The sequence below is a fragment of the Anolis carolinensis genome, unplaced genomic scaffold (assembly GCF_035594765.1).
Source record: "Anolis carolinensis isolate JA03-04 unplaced genomic scaffold, rAnoCar3.1.pri scaffold_8, whole genome shotgun sequence".
NCBI classification, from domain to species: Eukaryota; Metazoa; Chordata; class Lepidosauria; order Squamata; family Dactyloidae; genus Anolis; species Anolis carolinensis.
The window spans coordinates 6516137-6537428 of record NW_026943819.1 but is presented as its reverse complement, the minus strand read 5'-3'; the positions used below and the strand labels follow the sequence as shown (position 1 = coordinate 6537428).

Below are 21292 nucleotides of genomic sequence, written 5' to 3'. Positions count from 1 at the left end.
GAGGAAGTGCTAGCAAGGGGAACCCAACAAAAGATTCTCCTAGGAAGTAAGCAGCCAGGTTTTGAATCTGCAAGGCTATTCAATGCTAATCAAGCTGGCCAATTACAGCATTCACACTTGCCTCAAACAGACAGTTGTTCTTTTTCCCACCTTGGACCTTCTACAGATATATAAACTCCCCTTGCCCAGTTTCCAACAGACCTCACAACCTCTGAGGATGTCTGCCATAGATGTGGGCGAAACATTAGGAGAGAATGCTTCTGGAACATGGCCAGACAGCATGGAAAAAGCAAAACAACCCAATGATACCGGCCATGAAAGCCTTCGACAAGACATACCTAACTCATATAGCAGGTTGATACTGAAGTATAGACCATAGTTCCATCCTAGGAAATTGTGGGATTTATAGTTTGGGAAGGGACTTGAAATCCTCTACTGCATTAGAGCTTTCTAGTGGCAAATTTGTAGAAACATAATCCATAGGATGGAGCCATGGCAGTTAAAATGGTATCAAAGCAGTATAACAGTGTAGTGTGGAAAAAACCCAATATACTTCCCAACCTCTGAGGATGCTTGCCATAGATGTGGGCAAAACGTCATGAGAGAATGCTTCTGGAACATGGCCATACAGCCCAGAAAACTCACAGCAACCCAGTGATTACTGCCATGAAAGACTTTGATGACACACAGACCTCACAATCTCTGAGGATGCCTGCCATAGATGTAGGCGAAACGTCATGAGATAATGCTTCTGGAACATGGCCATACAGCCCGGAAAACACACAACAACCCTGAGATCCTGGCCATGAAAGCATTTGACAACACAAACCCAGTATAGACAACAAACAATTCAATACAGATAATATGCAATTCATAGCTAACTTTAGGGCCATAATCAGCCTAGAAGTCATACATTTAGGTGTATAAAGCACACTGCTAAAATGGAACCATCTTTTAAAATAATTAATAATGTCAAGAGAACAAACTAATTTGAAATGTGGTGCTGGAAGAAAGTTGCGTAGATTCCAAAGACAGCCAAAAAGAACAAATCAGACCCGAACCCTTGCTTGAAACCATCTCAAATAAACTGAAGCTGTAGTTTCTTGAATATATCATGAGACAATATGACACATTGCGGAAGATGATGGCACTTGGCAAAATGGGAGGAGAAATAGGGAAAGAGGAAGGCTGCGTTGTGGAGGAATAAACCCAGAAAAGGAAGACACAGCCCTGAGTTTTCATGACCAAGGCACCATAAGATGAAGCCAAGTTGAGGGCAATCGACAGCAATAGAGTTGACAATAAAGGCTCTTTCTGTTGTCAAGGCTTTCATGGCCAGGTCACAGGGTTGTTGTATGTTTTCTGAGCTGTATGGCCATGTTCCAGAAGTATTCTCTCCTGACGTTTCACCCACATCTATGGCAGGCATCCTCAGAGGTTGTGAGGTTCAACAAAGGCTCTTTCCTTTAGGACAGGGGTCCCCAAACTAAGGCCTGGGGGCCGGATGCGGCCCTCCAAGGTCATTTACCTGGCCCCCGCTCTTAGTTTTAGACTTTGCCTCGGCCAAAGTCTGAAATGACTTGAAAGCACACAATACCAACAATCCTACTTAACTTGACTATCTCATTGGCCAGAAGCAGGCCCAATCTTCCCATTGAAATCTTGATAGGTTTGTGTTGTTTTTATTTTAAATATTGTATTGTTCATTCATTTACTAATACAGTAGAGTCTCACTTATCCAACACTCGCTTATCCAACGTTCTGGATTATCCAATACATTTTTGTAGTCAATGTTTTCAATATATCATGATATTTTGGTGCTAAATTCGTAAATACAGTAATTACTACATAGCATTACTGCCTATTGAACTACTTTTTCTGTCAAATTTGTTGTATAACATGATGTTTTGGTGCTTAATTTGTAAAATCAAAATCTAATTTGATTTTTAATAAGTTTTTCCTTAATCCCTCCTTATTATCCAACATATTCGCTTATCCAACATTCTGCTGGCCCGTTTATGTTGGATAAGTGAGATTCTACTGTACTCAGAAATGCAAGCCAATATTCAGGAAATACGGAAAATGAGCAATACTATTGAGTCAATTTGGGCAAAGAGCTGGTAATCCAGGGTGGACTTTTTTTTTTTTGCAAATTTGTATGACAAGCTCCCTCCAAATCACCCCTAAAGAAAACTTTTTCAGAAAAAGTGATCTCTTCCAAACCTGAAAAACTTGCCAAATTTTTATTTTTCTGACCTGCCGGGTTTGGAAAAAGGTCAAATTTTCCAGAAAAAGTGACCTCTTCCAAATCTGAAAAAACTTGCCATATAGTGACATATAGTGGCTGGGCTTTTGTTGCCCTCTGCAAATTCCCAGACTCTCAAAAATGAACAAGAAAGCTAAAATCAAATGGAAGTATTTATGCTTGTCCTTATTTTTACGTCTGGGTTGCCCACCAGTCAGCACCAGGGATCGTCCCATTCAACCAACCTGTAGTGTCCTCATAAACAACACGATCGGTAGAAGAAGAAATACGCATACCTTACCCAGAAAAAAAAAACCCAGAGCACTCCGTTCCATTATCGAAAAGAAATCCCTCGATATCTTTGGACCTACCTGTGGTCTTTAAGGATGGCTGCTCGCCAAGCAACAGCTTTAATCTTTTGGCGTGGATTTTCCCTTGATAGTGTGACTCAGCCACAACTGCCGAAGTGAAAGACATATTGCAGAGTGTACAGCATTTGTTCTTATCCACCGGGTCGTCTTCATTACCCTGAGGGATGAGAAGGAAAAGGCAGGAAAGTTAGGTGGGAGAGAAGTCAGAGATTAGTTCAATGAATTTTTCAGGCCAGACGTGAAGGGATTCCAGAGCCATTTAGTCGAGATTTGATTCAGTGGAAGGCTAAGCTAACTTTACCATCAATGGAGCTATCCAAGGTGCTGAATCTCACCCACAAAATAAAATTCAATACTTTGGAGAGTTCCTGCAAGACTAAAACTTGAATGGTTCCACCAAGACACCAAGATAACATCCACCATGTTGTTGAAGGCTTTCATGGCCGGGATCACTGGGTTGTTGTATGTTTTGTGGGCTGTATGACCATGTTTGTCAGGACCCAGGCTGCAGAGCACCAATAACCATGCGCAGAGGCCAGAATCTATTTAATATCTTTATTAAAGGAATATATAAAGTCAATAAAAACAAGTGTAGAATATAGTTCAGAAGTAGACCTTTCAGGAAAGGTCAAATATAGTCCAGGAAAACAATGTCCAATATGTGATATTAAAGTCCAAAGTTATAATCCACTTCACCGAAACACACACTATTTGGCAAGCAATAGTGTGGGGAACTGTCCATAGTCTTTGAGGCTTAAGGTAAATCCGAAGGAAACTGGAAAACAAGGCTTGAATCTGGGAAGCAAGGTCCGTGGTTTAAAACACAAGGCAAGGCAAACTTGTAACTTGGCAAGATCAAACTTAAAACAAGGCAAACATGAGTCAAGAACTGAGTCCAAAGAAGTCCATGGTACAAGGCTGGGCTGGAAACTTGATCCGGGATCTGGAAACTGTAGTACGAAGTCTACACATGATCTCACTCCTCAAGTCGACGAATTGACTCCGCAAGGATTTCTTTGCGGGCAAACACCTATATAGGATCTTGTTTTCCCGCCAAGGAACACTTTCTCTGGGGAACAAGAAACGAAACCTATACTGTGTCCAGATGCATGACTCCTTAAAGTTTCCCAAGGGAAACAGACTTAATCAGCTAATTGTCTGGCAGCTATCCTGGCGCTCCGGCGAGTCGCCTCCCGAGCGCCTCTATCTTGATTATAATAATCCCGGCGAGAAAATGGGGGAGATTTCTGCTCAAGGCTTGTTTGGCTGGCTTCTGGTGGGCAAACATCTTGCAGGTGCAAGGACTCCACTTCTGGCTGAAACGGTGGGAAACCCAAGTTTTCCTCTTCATCCGCCTCAATAGTACCAGGAACGGGACTACATGGCCCATGAGTCATCACAATGTTCCAGAAGTATTCTCTCCTTTTTTAAAAAATTGTTTTTATTGTTATTTTGTTGTTTTATCCCACTCCCACCCTCCCTTCCTTGTACATACACTTTATACAACAAACTACAGAAGTTACATTTGAAATATCAATCTCAATCTTAATTTTTCCACTCCACATCTTAGTACGTTCCTTAAATAGTTCTTAACTGGTTCCCACATCCCCTTGATTATTGCAATATTTTCAATTTTATCTATATTATTCCATATGCAATTTGTGATTTCTACCTTTAACATATCATATATATATACTTATACCAATTTGTCAGAGTCAATTTGGTTTTATCTTTCCAACCCCTCACTAAAACAATTTGTGCACATGCTATTAATTTGTCAACCATTTTTTCTTTTTGTATATTCTTCACTTCTGTTATCCTTGCATGTAGTACATTTCTATTTACTATTACTATTTGTAGATTTAGCATTCTATTGATTTCTCCTTCAATCATTCTCCAGTATTCTTGCACTCAATCACACTCCTATATCATATGATTAAACCCCTCTTTGTTCACAACCGTGCCAACACCTATCCTTCATCCCTGGTAAAAAACCGTGAAAGTTGTGCAAGAGTTCTGTACCATTTTTGTAATATTTTTCTTCTTGCTTCCCTTAATACATTGTACTTTCCTTTTGCTATATTACTTATTTCCCTTTGTATATCTTCCCTCTCAATTTCAATGTCCATTTTCCATGTTGGAAAATTTCCTCTATTATTTCTTCTTTTACCATTATAATTTGTTCTTATAGATCTCCTGCCATCTTCTTTTCCTCTCTCAGAAGTATTCTCTCCTGACGTTTCACCCACATCTGTGGCAGGCATCCTCAGAGGTTTTGAGGTCCACCATTGGAAACCCACAGCTAACTGAATGGAGTTATAGATGGTCAGACATCATGGACCCATTTGTTTGCTTGACTATCTCATTGCCCAGAAGCAGACCCACACTTCTCATTGAAATCCTGATAGGTTTATGTTGGTTAGAATATATTTCTTATTTATTTATTTCCAACTTTTATATCCCGCCCTTCTCACCCGAAGGGACTCAGGGCAACTTACAACAAATGGCAAATAATTGTTTTTATTTTTAAATATTATATTGTTCTTTCATTGTTGTTGGGTTTTGGGTTTTTTTGCACTACAAATAAGACATGTGCAGTGTGCATAAGAATTTGTTTGTATTTTTTTTTTCAAATGATAATTCGGCCCCACAACAGTCTGAAGGATCGTGGACCACTCTCTGCTTAAAAGGTTTGAGGACCCCTGCTCAGGGCACTTGGAGAACAAGAAACATATGAGCATAAGCATTGGGTTGTTGTATGTTTTCCAGGCTGTATGGCCATGTTCCAGAAGTATTCTCTCCTGACGTTTTGCCCACATCTATGGCAGGCATCCTCACAACCTCTGGCCCAATCTACCTGTCCGAATGTATCTCCTCCTATGAGCCCGGAAGATCCCTCACAAGTGCGGCTGGTGGGAATGTGGGACAGGGCCTTCTCGGTGTTGGCTTCCCGGCTGTGGAACACCCTCCCCAGAGATATACAGCAAGCCCCAACCCTTCTGAGCTTTAGAAAAGCCCTAAAAACATGGTTATGTGCTCAGGCTTTTAACGAATAAATGACAAATACGACCCAGACTGATGTATGGCTAAAGCACGAGGATATTGGACGAACAGATTTTAACCATATGTTCTTTATTTTATACTGTATTAATTGTTTGTAATGGATTTTATATATTGCTATGAGTTTAATTATATGTTGGGCCCCTGGAGGTGGCACAGTGTAAAGCGCTGAGCTGCTGAACTTGCGGACCGAAAGGTCCCAGGTTCAAATCCCGGGAGCGGAATGAGCGCCCACTGTTAGCCCCAGCTCCTGTCAATCTAGCAGTTCGAACACATGCAAATGTGAGTAGATCAATAGGTACCGCTCCGGCGGGAAGGTAACGGCGCTCCATGCAGTCATGCCGGTCACATGAACTTGGAGGTGTCTACGGACAACGCTGGCTCTTTGGCTTAGAAATGGAGATGAGCACCAACCCCCAGAGTCGGTCACAACTGGACTAAACGTCAGGGGAAAACCTTTACCTTTACCTTAATTATATGTTGGCATCGAATTGTTGCCAATTGTGTACGCCGCCCTGAGTCCCTTCAGGTGAGAAGGGCGGGATAGAAATGTTGGAAATAAAATAAAAATAAATAATAAATGTGGGTGAAACGTCAGGAGAGAATACATCTGGAACATGGCCATACAGCCCGGAAAACATACAACAACCCTGTGATCCCAGCTATGAAAGTCTTCGACAACACATTATGAGCATTATCTGGTTCTTCAAAACAAAGCCAAAAAATAGTGCTACAAATACCATAAACTTTCACCAATATCCTGAAATTTCAGTGTTGAATTTTGGTCCTTAACCAAAGACCCCAATATGTTATGGGGTCTTCTTTGTTTTGTGCAATGCTTAGCTGAGGATATGTTTGCCACCATCAATGCAGCCCCATCGGGAAGGATGAGTCCTGAATTTCCATCCAAACCCCGAGCAAAACTCATCGAGCAAAGAGAATGTCCTCCTGGCCAGATGAAAAGAGCAAAGAGAGGAATTCTCCCATGTATTGCCAGGAGCGTGAAGCAAGCGGACACGCCAGCCTTCCAACCCGAAGTTCCTGCCGACGTACTGTGCCCTCATCGCCCTGCAGCTCAAAGTTCTGGAGGACAAACATATCAAGAAGATTTGATCTGTGCCTCATGAATATTTACCGAGCCCCATCAAAAAGATTTGTGATGCTTTTAAGCCTTCTACTGTAAATTGTAACTAGGAAGAAAGGGAATTGTTGGAGAGGGAAGGAGGGAGAGAAACCCAGGGCTTGGGGAGGGGGGATACTTTTTTAAAAATGTCACCTCCAAGACAGTGAAATGGATGGGTTTTCTTGAGAGTTGTAGTTCAAAGAAGTCATGCTTCCGAGCTACAATGTGAGCCTCGGATGATAGATTTCTGAGGCATCCAAACCCAGGGCTGGCCCCAGAGCCAGCCCTAGGTATTTTTCAAGTGTAGGCGAACAGAATTTTGGCACACACCCCCCCCCCCCACAAACCAATCACTGAAAAATAAACACGTTGGATAAGCGAAAATGTTGGATAATAAGGAGGGATTTAGGAAAAGCCTATTAAACATCAAATTACATTAAGATTTTACAAATTAAGCACCAAAACATTGTGCTTTACAACAAATCAACAGAAAAAGCAGTTCAATACATGGTAATGTTATGTAGGAATTACTATATTTGCAAATTTAGCACCAAACATTGAACAGGGATATAGGGCAGTGTGGACTTAGATAACCCAGATAGCCCCCGGTATAAAAAATCTCCAAAATCAGAACAATAAATAAAGAACAACACTCTGAAAACAGGAGAAATCCAGACAGTAAACAATCAGGGACAGCTAACACCTCCCAAAAAAAGATTCTCCCAGGCAAGAAGAAAGCAGGCCTTGAAGCCACAGGGCCATTAAATGCTAATCAAGGTGATTAATTAGAGTTCTGTCTCCCACCCTGGACCTTCTACAGATATATAAACCCCACTTACCTCACAATCTCTGAAGGCCCCAAAGGCAGGCCCAGCGCGGGTACCGGAAGGCCCAGCTCGGGCACAGGGAGGCCCAGCTCGGGTACCGGGAGGCCCAGCTCGGGCACCGGGAGGCCCAGCGCGGGCACCGGGAGGCCCAGCTCGGGTGCCGGGAGGCCCAGCTCAGGCACTGGGAGGCCCAGCGCGGGCACCGGGAGGCCAAGCTCAGGCACCGGGAGGCCCAGCTCAGGCACTGGGAGGCCCAGCTCGGGTACCGGGAGGCCCAGTACAGGCACTGGGAGGCCCAGCTCGGGCACCAGGAGGCCCAGCGCGGGCACCGGGAGGCCCAGCTCGGGCACTGGGAGGCCCAGCTTGGGTACCAGGAGGCCCAGCACGGGCACCGGGAGGCCCAGCTCAGGCACTGGGAGGCCCAGCTTGGGTACCAGGAGGCCCAGCACGGGCACCGGGAGGCTCAGCTCAGGCACTGGGAGGCCCAGCACGGGACCAGGAGGCCCAGCCCGGGCACTGGGAGGCCCAGCGCGGGCACCGGGAGGCCCAGCGCGGGCACCAGGAGGCTTAGTGCAGGCACTCCGGCAAGCACCTAGCCTCCCGGTGCTTGTCGGAGCGCTGGGAGGAAGGGGAAGGCCTCACCAGGAAAGCGTTTGGCAGTTTCTCTGCTCTTCAAAGCCCCAAACGCCTTCTTGGCAAGAAGGAAGGCACTCGGGGCTTTGCTGAGCAGAGAAGCGCCACTTCTCTGCTCCCCAAAGCGGCGACCTTGGCTCCTTCCTTGCGGAGGGAGGCGCAGTGACAGAGGCAGGCTGCAGGAGACAGGAGTTGCCTTGATGGCGCGCCCAACAAGATGGTGCCAAAGGCAACTGCCTAGTTGGCCTGGTGGTTGAACCGCCTCTGGCTGGCCCTACCTTTGAGCAGACACTCATGCATTTGGAAATTCACCGACCGATTCTTATGAATTGCTCGAGGAACCCACAAAACCACCCCCCTCAACTCAGCCAAATTAATTAATGTTCCATTTATAATCATTAGCTCTCATACACTCAAGCTTTTTTTGTAACCTAAATTACTCTTCCACCCCTACTGCGTTACTTCCTCTGATGTACGGGCTGTAAAATAAATCACATCCATCTCCTTTCCCCCCTCCTTCCTCTCCCCAGAGCTAAGTAGGGCAGCGTCTTTTAATCTCTGCTCCTCATCAGATCGAATCGCTGTTCTTAATGCTTTTTTAGAAGTGTTCAGACACATCAACTGTGAAATTTCAGCATTAAGTGGCAGCTCTGCTTCTTATTCGGGGCTGAGCTATCTTCAGTCATCGCTGAGGAGTCTGCCTTTGCAGGATGCAAGTGCACATCTGGTGCACTTTGATCAGTCCCCCAACAATTTCCTTGTAGTACCTTTATGAGGCAATAATAGGGCAGACTAGCAGATTGCGGAGGCAATAGTTTCAGGCCACAGGGATCCATCTCTCGTCTCCGCAGCCAAATGGCCAAAGCCAAGGCCTTCCAAGGCATTAGCCAGCTGCCGCTCTAATAGCCAAACCAGGTGCTGAGTGTCAACAAGAGCCAAAAACAGAGCCAACAAGAAGCAAGACCTTGGAATCTTAATCATAGAAATACAGAATTATAGAATTAGAAAGAAACCACAAGGGCCATTAAGTCAAACCACCTCCCACGCAGAAACACACAATCTAAGCAGTCCTGACAGGTGGTCATCCAGCTCCTGGGCGTTTCCATCAGCGTTGCCTCAGAAAAATCCTGCAAATCTCTTGGGAAGACAGACAGACAAATGTCAGCGTGCTGGGAGAAGCAAAGACCACCAGCATTGAAGCGATGCTCCTACGCCATCAACTCCGCTGGACTGGCCACGTTGTCCAAATGCTCGATCACCGTCTCCCAAAGCAGTTTGAACTCAAGAACAGGAAACGTAATGTTGGTGGGCAGGAAAAGAGATGGACCATGACTTGCTAATCCATCGATTGGCTATGTCTGGTGTAAAAGGTTTAGCTCTTAAATGGTTCAATTCATTTCTCCAGGACCAGAGACAGAGGGTGGAGTGGTCAGGCCAAAGCTCTGAGAGCTCCTGCCTTTGCTGTGGAGTTCCCCAGGGTGCTATCCTTTCGCCCCTGTTATTTAACATCTACGTCCGACCACTTGCTGGACTAGTGCGGAGCTTTGGCCTAGAGTGCTACCAGTATGCAGATGATACCCAGCTACTCTTGCGTCTCGAACCTGGGACAACCACGATTCCTGAGAACTTTAAGCTGTGTTTGGAAGCAGTGATGAGTTGGCTGCGAGTGAGACTAAAAGTGAATCCCTCAAAAACTGAGATATTCTGGCCTGGCCAGCCACCAGAGTTAATCCAGTCACTGCCTGATCTCGATGGGGAAGTTCTGGTTCCGTCTGCTACTGTGAAAAGCCTTGGGGTTGTGTTGGACTCATCGCTGACAATGGAGGCCCAGATCACTGCCATAAGTAAGCAGGCCTTTTCTCATCTTCGCCAGGCAAGGAAATTGGCATCCTACCTTTCGACAGAAGCATTGGCAACGGTAATCCATGCAACAGTCACCACTAGGCTGGATTATTGTAACGCCTTATACGCCGGCCTTCCGAAGACAAAAACCCAGAAGATCCGAATGGTCCAAAATGCGGTGGCCAGGCTGCTAGTGGGATCATCTATAAGATCCCATATTACACCGATTCTGAAACAACTGCATTGGCTACCAATAGAACATTGGATCTCTTACAAGATACTGATCCTGACATTTAAAGCTCAAAATGGCCAAGGACCATTATATCTTAGGGGCTGCCTCATTCCTTTTATTCATCAGTGGTTACCTCGATCCTCCCAGGAAAATCTCCTATACATACTGGGCCCTAGGGAGGTACGCCTGGAAGCTACAAGGCGTAGAGCCTTTTCGACTTATGCTCCAATTCTGTGGGACTCACTGCCTCCATATATTAGAGCAATGTCGGAGTTGCGACCTTTTGGAAAAGCGCTCAAGACTTGGCTGTTTGGTTGTGCATTTAAGTAAATCAGATCTAATTTGCCAAATAGTCACTGTTGAATGTTTTTATGTTGAATGTTTTTATATTGTGGAATGATATTTTAAATTGTAAGTCGCTCGGAGCACCCTGGTGGAGAGCGACTAATTAAGAAATAAAGTGAAGTGAAGTGAAGAAAGATGGGCTTAAAGCCAACCTTAAAAACTGTGGCATAGAGACTGAGAACTGGGAAGCCCTGGCCCTTGAGCGCTCTAATTGGAGGTCAGTTGTGACCAGCAGTGCTGCAGAGTTCGAAGAAGCACGAATGGAGGGCTTAAGGGAGAAACGTGCCAAGGGGAAGGCCCGTCAAGCCAACCCTGACCAGGACCGCCTTCCACCTGGAAACCAATGTCCTCACTGCGGGAGAACATGCGGATCCAGAATAGGTCTCTCCAGCCACCTAAGAACCCACCCACAGGACCCCACAGCTGGAAGACCATCATCCTTGAACTACAAGGGATCGCCAGTTCCTGGATGACCTCCAGGGGTGGCCACTTCCCCACATTCCAAGGTAGCACATTCCACTGTTGAACAGCTCTTTTCATCAGGAAGTTGTTCCTCATGTTTAAGTGGAATCTCTTTTCCTGCTATTTGAATCCATTGCTCTGTTGTACATGAACAGGAACATAGAAAACTTCCAGGATCTATTAAATCCAAAACCAAAGCTTGACTTGAACCAGGAAAAAGAGAACTCAGACTTAGCTTCTCACTCTAATGCAACATTGCCTGAACTGACCTTAAGGTAAACAACTTATTGTTTAATAGACACCCATGAAATCATTTCATTTTCTGTGAAATTCTTTCACAACTTTCCCATATATTCTCTCAGATTGACGCAATCTATTTTCAGCTCTCATTTGTAAACAAAGACTTTTGTTGATCTCCGTCGCTACAGGTGGGTTCCCATGGGAACCTTCCTTATCACTCAGCTCTTTACTCGATTCCTTATCTGCTGTTGCTACTTCTAACCCCCCTGAATGCCCCTGAGGCCCCGCACTTTCCGAGCCAGTTTTCTTACAGAAAGAATCATCATTTCCCTTACGCTTTTTCCATTTTGTTAGCTTTGGTTCAGATTCCTGATCTGTGAAGTTTTTTTTATTCTGGTCTGTTCTCCGAGGCATTAGCTATCCCTTCCAATCTGAAAATGTGATTTTCAGTTCTGTTCTTCAAGTAATTGATAAAGAAGTTGAATAGCCCTGGATCAATTATAGTACAGACACAAAACTTTGCAGTCTTCCCCTCGCATTGAAAGAACCCCCCCCCCCCCAAAGATGGAGCATGATGAATAATAGTTTAATATTAGTCCAAGTTGAAAAAGAAAACTGGGCCAGGAAGACGAGAGTAATGCAACCATTGAATAGGAAAATGTCTCTTGAAGGAGACAATGCACTAGAAAATATAGTTTGGAACCACACTGGTATCCTATTATCAACATACCAGTAGAATGGCTGGATCATGCTGATAGGAAGAGTAAGGTCTGACTTTTTAATTGGACTCTGGGTCAAAGCAAACAAAAGGTTTAGTATGGTTTTTTCTTTTGCAAAGAAATGGTGAAAATAGCTTGCCCGCAATTGTGCTCATCTGCCTGCCTTGCATTTAACAGGCCTCGATAGGTCATTGTAAGATAAACTTGCAAGTTAATATGCAAGTCTGATTCCCAATCTATGTATCTCCAAAAAAAATCCCATTTTCTTCAAGGAAGAGAAAATGAGTTAATTATATGGAACACACACTTCTCATTAGCATCTCGTTTGAACAATTACAGGAACTAAGGATAGATGAGGTTTGCTTTTCAGTTCATTATTTAAAAAAGGACTTGTCAAGATTTACAGATCTCTCTATAAATAGAAGGGAAAGGAATGTGAGATTTCAAAAAGCTGGATGTGTGAGGAATTGAAACTGTCAGAAGCATCTGCTTAGGCCCCCTGACCGCTTGGCTCTTGGACATTTATTTGGACATGCATCCCTGGATTTCATCCCTTGATTTTGGGACTGAATTTGCTAGTCCTCCAGCACAACACTCTAGTCATTTCTATGTGAAGCATATCATACAAACACATTGGAAGAACTACCAAATTGCTAGAGAGACCTTTTCCCGCTGAATGTGGATAAGTGAAACCGCAGGTGTGGGTTTTATAGTTACCAGGATCTCATTGTATTATTACTTCATTTGCTTGGTTATTCATGTCTTATTATATGCAATGTTTTTAACCAATCTTTTTATTTGACCGTTGTATCTTTGCTCTTAATTTTGGCCATGTGTTTTAAACTGTTTATACTTTGTCTCTGTTTTGGGCTGTGCCCCCATGTTAGCCACCCCGAGTCCCTACAATGATGGTGGCGGGATAGAAAAATTAAGTATTATTATTATTATTATTATTATTATTATTATTATTATTATTATTATTATTATTATTTTATGACACAGCAAACAAGACAGATATGCTGGATTTCGTATCACAAAATCACAGGTCGAACACTTCCCAAGTGTCTAGGACTGTGTGATGTATTTTCGGATGATGCGCGCAGATCCCATTATTTATTATTATTATTATTATTATTATTATTATTATTATTATTATTATTATTATTATTATGACACAGCAAACAAGATAGATATGCTGGATTTCGTATCACAAAATCACAAGTCGAACACTTCCCAAGTGTCTAGGACTGTGTGATGTATTTTCAGATGATGCGTGCAGATCCCAGTAGGGTGGCCTTTTGCAACTGGCAGATCGTGATTTTGTCAATGTCTATTGTTTCCAAATGCCGGCTGAGATCTTTTGGCACGTCACCCAATGTGCCGATCACCACCGGGAGCACCTGCACTGGTTTCTGCCAGAGTCTTTGAAGTTCAGTCTTGAGGTCCTGATAGCGGCTGAGTTTTTCCTGTTGTTTTTCGTCAATGCGACTGTCACCTGGAATGGCAACATCAATGATCCAAACCTTTTTCTTTTCCACAACTGTGATGTCTGGTGTGTTGTGTTCCAGAACTTTGTCAGTCTAGATTCGGAAGTCCCACAGTATCTTTGTGTGCTCATTTTCCAATACTTTTGCAGATTTGTGATCCCACCAGTTCTTTGCTGCTGGGAGGTGGTACTTGAGGCATAAGTTCCAATGAATCATTTGGGCCACGTAGTTGTGCCTCTGTTTGTAGTCTGTCTGTGCAATTTTCTTACAGCAGCTGAGGAGATGATCAATGGTTTCATCAGCTTCCTTGCACAGTCTGCATTTTGAGTCATCAGCTGATTTTTCGATCTTGGCCTGAATTGCATTTGTTCTGATGGCTTGCTCCTGGGCTGCAAGGATCAGGCCTTCTGTCTCCTTCCTCTTCTTCCTCTTCTTCTTCTTCTTCTTCTTCTTCTTCTTCTTCTTCTTCTTCTTCTTCTTGTTGTATTCCAATGCATATTTCTACACTGAAAATCTTTTTTTTAATGCAATCAATCATGTACACATTTTAAGCAAAATAAATCCCCAATTCCTACATTTCCTGCACAGAAAAAGGGGAATTTCTGTGCAGAAGTTAATAATTCTCCATTAAAATCGATATTTCTCCACTGAAATTAATTTTTCTGTTACACTCCAGGCCTGGAATCCCCGATGACCACTGCACCACACAAGAATCCCAGAATATAAGCAGATAGTTCATTGTAAAAAACATATTAAAAAGATATAAAATCAGGAATAAGAAAGAAAGATATATAATCCAAAATGGTTTAGCTAAAAATGAGAACCAAACAATAATCCAAATGTCTCAGAAAGTTCCAAAGGTGACAAAGTCAAGGAACAGCCAGGAATCACAGATACAGCATAAGACTTGAACATGAACAGGAACATAGAAAACTTCCAGAATATATTAAATTCAAAATCAAAGCTTGACTTGAACCAGGAACAAGAGAACTCAGGCTTAGCTTCTCACTCTAATGCAGCGTTGCCTGAGCTGACCTTGAGGTAAACAACTTGTTGCTTAATAGACACCCATGAAAGCATTTTGTTTCCCGTGAATTTCTTTCACAACTTTCCCAATCTATTGTTGGCTATGATTTGTAAATGAAGACCTTTGTCGTTACTGAGCCACCAGTAATGACAAACTCGATCAAAATAATTGTAGAGCCAAATAGCTATTACAGAGACTGTAAATCAAATAGTTGGCCTTGTATGGTTTTGTTTTAAACTTCATTCCAAATTTGCTATTTCCTGGACTACACGGGAGTCTTGGTGGTTCCGTTTTACTCAGATCATCTTGGGAGAGCTCAAACCTTCACCTTAATTTATGGTGAGCTCCATCTGGCATTCCTCTTCATTTCATCATAAGGAATGTATTGCAAATAAATATTACTGCAATGTATGGTCAATAAAATATACAATCTGCTTCCCTATGCTTATCTCATTCATGCACAACCCCAACAGCACCCTCTAGCACTGACTTCCAAGGAACCAATGTCCAGAGAGAAGAGCGTTTCTAACCCAAAGGGTTATGTCTCCAAAATAAACCAATCTGATGGCTGACGAGACTTCATTAGCAGCAGAGCATGTCTGTGCAAAATGTCCAGCTATTTTTAGCCACCAAGTTGCCACTGGGTTTAATTGGCTTGCCTGGCAGAAGTATTTTCTGGTGTTGGTTTACTAGCTACACATATTAATAAGAGTTGCTAAAGACACCTTTCTAGTTTCTATTAGCGCTTCAGTGCCGACAATCACACTCCACATTCCTTGTTTCAAAACTGATCTTGGTAGCACCGTATCATTGTAAAGAAGGTGATACCCAATATCCAGGCTATGGGTACATCTACACTGTAGAATGTAGGAAATGGCAGGATGGGTGTGTTGTGGATCAGTCAGCAGAGGCTGATGGTTTAACTGATGATTTAAAGAGGATTGTGAACTTTCCTCTGGATGATTCAGAGAGGGTTGTGAATTTTTCTGTGGCACAAAGTGATGGGCTCTGAAGTCTGGGAAATGATGGTTCCCTCTGTGTGAAAACCGGCTCAGAAAGTGCAGGGCTCAAGGGCATTCAGGGGAGTCAAAAGTAGCAGCAGCAGATAAGGAAGTGAGTGAAGAGCTGAGTGATAAGGAGGGATCCCATGGGAACCCACCTGCAGCTACGGAGATCAAGAAAAGTCTTTGTTTACAAATCAGAGCCAAAAATGGAGTGTGTTGTTCAGAAAAGTTGTGAAAGAAATTCACGGGAAATGGGATGCTTTTATGGGTGTCTATTAAACAACAATGTTTACTTTAAGGTCAGTTCAGGCAACGCTGTGTTAGAGTGAGAAGCTAAGCCTGAGTTCTCTTGTCTCTGGTTCCCGTCAAACTTTGATTTTGGATTTAATATATCCTGGAAGTTTGCTATGTTCTTGTTCATGTACTTCTGTTCAACTCTTACTAGTTATATCATCCTGATGGTGGACTTATGTTGGATCTGTGATTTCTGACAGTTCCTGGACTTTGTCACTTTTGGAATTTTATGAGACATTTGGATTATTTCCTGCTTCTCGGCAGGGAGTTGGACTGGATGGCCCATAAGGTCTCTTCCGACTCTATGATTCTATGATTCAATTGTTTGAATCATAGAATTCAAACAATTCTATGATTGTTTCTATGATCCTCCGGTGGCCTAGGGGATAAAAGCCTCGTGACTTGAAGGTTGGGTTTGCTGACCTGAAAGCTGCCAGGTTCGAATCCCACCCGGGGAGAGTGCGGATGAGCTCCCTCTATCAGCTCCAGCTCCATGCAGGGACAGGAGAGAAACCTCCCACAAGGATGGTAAAAACATCAAAACATCCGGGCGTCCCCTGGGCAACGTCCTTGCAGACGGCCAATTCTCTCACTCCAGAAACAACTCAAGTTGTTCCCGACACGAAAAAAAAATTGTTTGGTTCTCACCTTTTGCTAAACCTTTTTGGATTATATATCTTCCTTTCTTATTTTTTATTTTTATATGCTTTTTATATGTTTTTACAGCAAACTGTTTGCTTATTATATTCCTGGACCCTTGTGTGGTGCAGTGGTCATAGGTGTTTCCAGGCCTGAAGTGCAACAGTGTGCATGATTAATAATAATAATAATAATAATAATAATAATAATAATAATAATAATAATAGTTTATTTGTTTGACCAGTCATATGACCATTTCAAAGTGCAACATAAATAAAAACAAGGCAAAAAGGATGGGAGGACAGGCAGCTGACCATCTCTTTGCCGACAAAATCTTATTTTCCTGATTCTTCTTTCAGGAAATGTGCTCTTTTCTTGATAGCTTTCAGGATAAAAAGGCTTATTCTGATTATGGTGGATCTTTCTTGTCCTTGCAAGAGGACTGTCAGAAGGTCATTTCTGTTGGGGGACTTAAAATTAGATAGTAATGGATGAAAATAACTGTGTCGAAGTTTGGCATATGCTGGGCAGTCAATCAAAAAATGTTTGATATCTTCCACTATTTGTTCTCCCCAGACACAAAATCTCTCATTTCTTGGGATGTTACAGTAGCGACCAGTTTGCATCATAATACTGAGTTGTTCAAACCTGGCCCTGGTATATATTCTTCTTAAGGGCAACGGAACTGGAATAGTCAAACAGTGTTCTAAATGAATATTCATTTTGTGGGAGGCTAAAAACTTTGTGGCAGAAGACCTACCTATACTTGCTAGGTCCAATTGAGCATAGATATCATGAGTGTGTTGCATAAGCACTGTGCATGATTTATAGTTTTCTCCTTAACAATCACATCCTCCCTAAATAGGCTGTGCACCAGACTGACTGTCACAGAGGCAATCTTTAAAAATCAAACCAAACATAGCAAACTCCTTATCAGTTGTCAGCAGAGTTTTTACTGCGCAGCCTGACCTTGTATCACTCGCTGTTTAGGAAAACATTTTGACTCAGTTTTAATCTTGACACACTGCTTTACACACAGCTATATATAGACATATCAGGATCCCCTGATCTCCTATAGGTCAATGGCATATCCAGAAATATACTCATGACAGAGATTCACAGTGGATTTAGGGTGAGAATCAAGAGAATCATGGAACAGGCTGGTTAGCAGCCAGCTATAATAAATCACTCTGACCAAGAGGTCATGAGTTTGAGGTCAGCCCCTGTCAGGGTGAGCACCCTCTCCTTGCTAAGCAACCCAAAAGATAGTTGCATCTATCAAGTAGGAAATTTAGGTACCACTTATATGTGGGGAGGTTAATTTACAACACCATAAAAATCATCCAGCCGCCGTTGGAATGAGGAAGTTGCCATCACAGTGGATGATGAAGCAGCTGCTCTCCCTGTGGCCAGAATCAAGCATACCCTCAGGAAGCTGGAAACTGGAGAAGGTTTAAATTGCCTCTTCGTCTGTCTCTGCCTCTGTTCTATGTTATATGGCATTGAATGTTTGCCTTATATGTGTACAATGTGATCCGCCCTGAGTCCCCTTCGGGGTGAGAAGGGCAGAATATAAATACTGTAATAAATAAATAAATACATGCTTGCTGCCGTCTTTTATACCCATTGCTTCTTGTCATCAACTTGGATAAGAAGTGCATGATGCAGCCTTTGTCATGCCTGTCACATGGTCATGACTCAGCTTCTTGGCATGTCCTCAAGTTCCACACCACCATCTACTTAACATGACCACATGTCAATTAGAACTGTATTTTCAACCAGTTTTTACACAATGGGGCTACAGCTAATGCAATCCTATCTAGCAGTGGATTATTATTTATTTATTTATTATTTACAGCATTTATATTCTGCCCTTCTCACCCCGAAGGGGACTCAGGGCGGATCACATTACACATATAGGCAAACATTCAATGCCTTTTAACATAGAACAAAGACAAGACAAACATAGGCTCCGAGCGGGCCTCGAACTCATGACCTCCTGGTCAGAGTGATTCATTGCAGTGATTCACTGCAGCTGCTCTCCAGCCTGCGCCACAGTCCGAGCCCAACTTAACATTGAATTAATGCCACTTGACACCACTTTAATTGCAATGGGTCCATGCTATGGAATCATGGAAGTTGTAGTTTTATGAGATGTTTAGCCTCCTCTGCCAAACTGCATCTTCTAAGATTCTATCACAGTTAAAGTGGTGACAAGCTACTTTAATTCTACAGTGCTGCTAATACTACTTCTCAGAGAGTTATAAAGATTCTTCATATTGCTCTGCAGCAATTAAAGTAAGATGAGGACAAAGGAGGAAAGTGGGAGGAGCACAGAGAAACCGGGACATTTTAGGAGAGGCTGAAAAGATGGGATGACAGAGGCTCAATCAGAGCTGTCCTTTCCAAACCAGGACAGTTGGAGGATACAGCCAAGATCTCTTTTCTTGGGCTAAATGCAAAAGCCAGCCTTTGAATCAGCCCAAGGCCATTGGCGTTTGTTGACTTGCCACATGGCGCGCCACGGATGAATCCTATCATCCTGACACAACCCCATTTTGTCAAAACCTCCCCTTGATGCCTGAAAAGCATTTCCAGCCCCAAATCGCTTCATTAAAATTTCATTGTGCTGCAATCTTCTTCCGTAACGCCGCGGCCGCCTGGCTTCCTCCGATTTCATATTCATGTCTAGACGCGCTGCTAATTCACAGAGCCTCTTTTTCAAGGAACGTTCGGAAACTTCAAAGCCCATCTTGTACAGCCGGCAGAACGAACTGGAGCGGTTCATTCGATGGGCTCAGAATGAGAGGAGCACGGGAGGCGCCGGAGCATGAAAGGCTGCAGGGCTGCAAGTGCTCCTCGCAAACACGGCCCTCCAGCAATCCGGGGAAAGAGTGGGTGGAAGAAAGGCTTGCTAGGAACACTCAATGGAATGGATTTGCTTCCAAAGCTTTACGAGGAGTAAAAATGATCAAAGGTGGTGCTGAAGAAGTCAGAAATATTGGGGAGCTTCCATTTTTTCCTTGAGCGATGTTCAATGAAAACACTCATTATGGAATGTTCGGGTGCATCTACACTGTAGAATGAATGCAGTTCCATATCGCTTGAACTACCGTGGCTCAATGCCATGAAACTGTGGGAGTTGTAGTTTTACAATGTCTTTAGTCTTTCTGCCAAAGAGTGCAGGTGCCAAACTATAACTCCCAATGTAGGGACCGGGCTGTGGCGCAGGCTGGAGAGCAAGCCAGCTGCAACCAGCTGCAATGAATCACTCTGACCAGGAGGTCATGAGTTCGAGGCCTGCTCGGAGCCTATGTTTGTCTTGTCTTTGTTCTATGTTAAAAGGCATTGAATGTTTGCCTATATGTGTAATGTGATCCACCCTGAGTCCCCTTCGGGGTGAGAAGGGCGGAATATAAATGCTGTAAATAAATAAATAAATAAGCCAGAAAAATAGTAAACTATTGCCTATGTAGCTTTGCCTGTGCATATGCCCCTTCCTTCCTGTGAGCTGGTGCCTTTCTCCAGGAAGTTCCAAAGGGAGAAGAAAGTTCAGAGTAAGCAAGTTAGGTCATTGGTATCACTTGTACCAAGTAGGTGTGGAAGGCGAGGAAGACCCTCAGCCATTGGTCAATTTTAGATAAGCCGAGATATAAATTCTTTGTTTGCTATGCACATGTTGCGACGGCCATTTGCATGGTACGGATCCACTGAAGTGGGTGCCTACGGCTGTTTTGCCTTATCATCAGCTGTGACAACAATAAAAGGCTTGTTTTATTGCTCTCCTAGAATTCTCTCCTTTACTCTCCTTCCGGGCTAGTCTCCAACACCATGATTCCATAGCTATGAGGCATGGAGGTTAAAGTGGTGTCAAACTGCATTCACTCAATAGTGTAAATACACCCATAGTTTGGTAAGGGACCACAAAGGTCATCTAGCCCAGTTCAGGCCAATTGGGAAAAAAATCTGCATTATGCCTTAATTGCCTACCACAGTTGCTTGCTGCGCATCATTCAAATACACAAACATATATATAGCTTACATTCCTGTTTTCAAATTAAGATTCCTAGGTAGAACACCTCTTTGAGAGTTTCTCAATGAGGACTGGAGACTTGGGCAGTGTGGGATTGAACTCCCAACAATTTTAACATACCCGTATCCGTATATACATAATGAGATCTCTTGGGGATATGTTTTTTGATGAAGTCTGAGTACTCTGGTCCTACAATCCTATTTGGCAAACATTAAGGCCGGGCTGTGGCGCAGGCTGGTTAGCAGCCAGCTGCAACAAATCACTCTGACCAAGAGGTCATGGGTTTGAGGCCCGCCCGTGCCTGCGTCTTGTCTCTGTCTCTGTTCTATGTTATGGCATTGAATGTTTGCCTTTATGTGTGCAATGTGATCTGCCCTGAGTCCCCTTCGAGGTGAGAAGGGCGGAATATAAATGCTGTAAATAAATAAATAAGAGATGTAATGCCAAAACTCACATTTTCTGACCGCAGCTTCTTTGCTGGACAGCCTCCGTCTAACGGATGGAGCATGTAGTAAAGCCGCACTTTGCTCGCATGTTTCCGACTCTGCAGAGGAAAATCAAGACACATTTGTTCCAGACAGCAAACCTTCTCAGATGGCAGAGAAATGGGAAAACAAGTCAATTTGTCCATACATATTTTCCTCACTGGTTAGACTTAAGGTGTGTCTACAGTGTCGAATGAATGCAGTTTGATAACCCTTGAACTGGC

At 43.3% G+C, this 21292-nt stretch overlaps 1 protein-coding gene across 8 annotated transcripts in view; it reads right to left on the bottom strand.

Moving 5' to 3' along the window:
- The window catches only part of zmat4 (zinc finger matrin-type 4), a 221977-nt gene that overhangs the window by 85139 nt on the left and 115546 nt on the right, over nt 1-21292 (bottom strand). For all 8 annotated transcript variants that reach the window (XM_062960821.1, XM_062960818.1, XM_062960817.1 and 5 more), the window contains 2 exons: nt 21038-21127; nt 2617-2773 (listed from right to left, as the gene is read on the bottom strand). In XM_062960821.1, coding sequence (XP_062816891.1) covers nt 2617-2773; nt 21038-21127 — 247 coding nt within the window. The remainder of the gene's footprint in view (nt 1-2616; nt 2774-21037; nt 21128-21292) is intronic.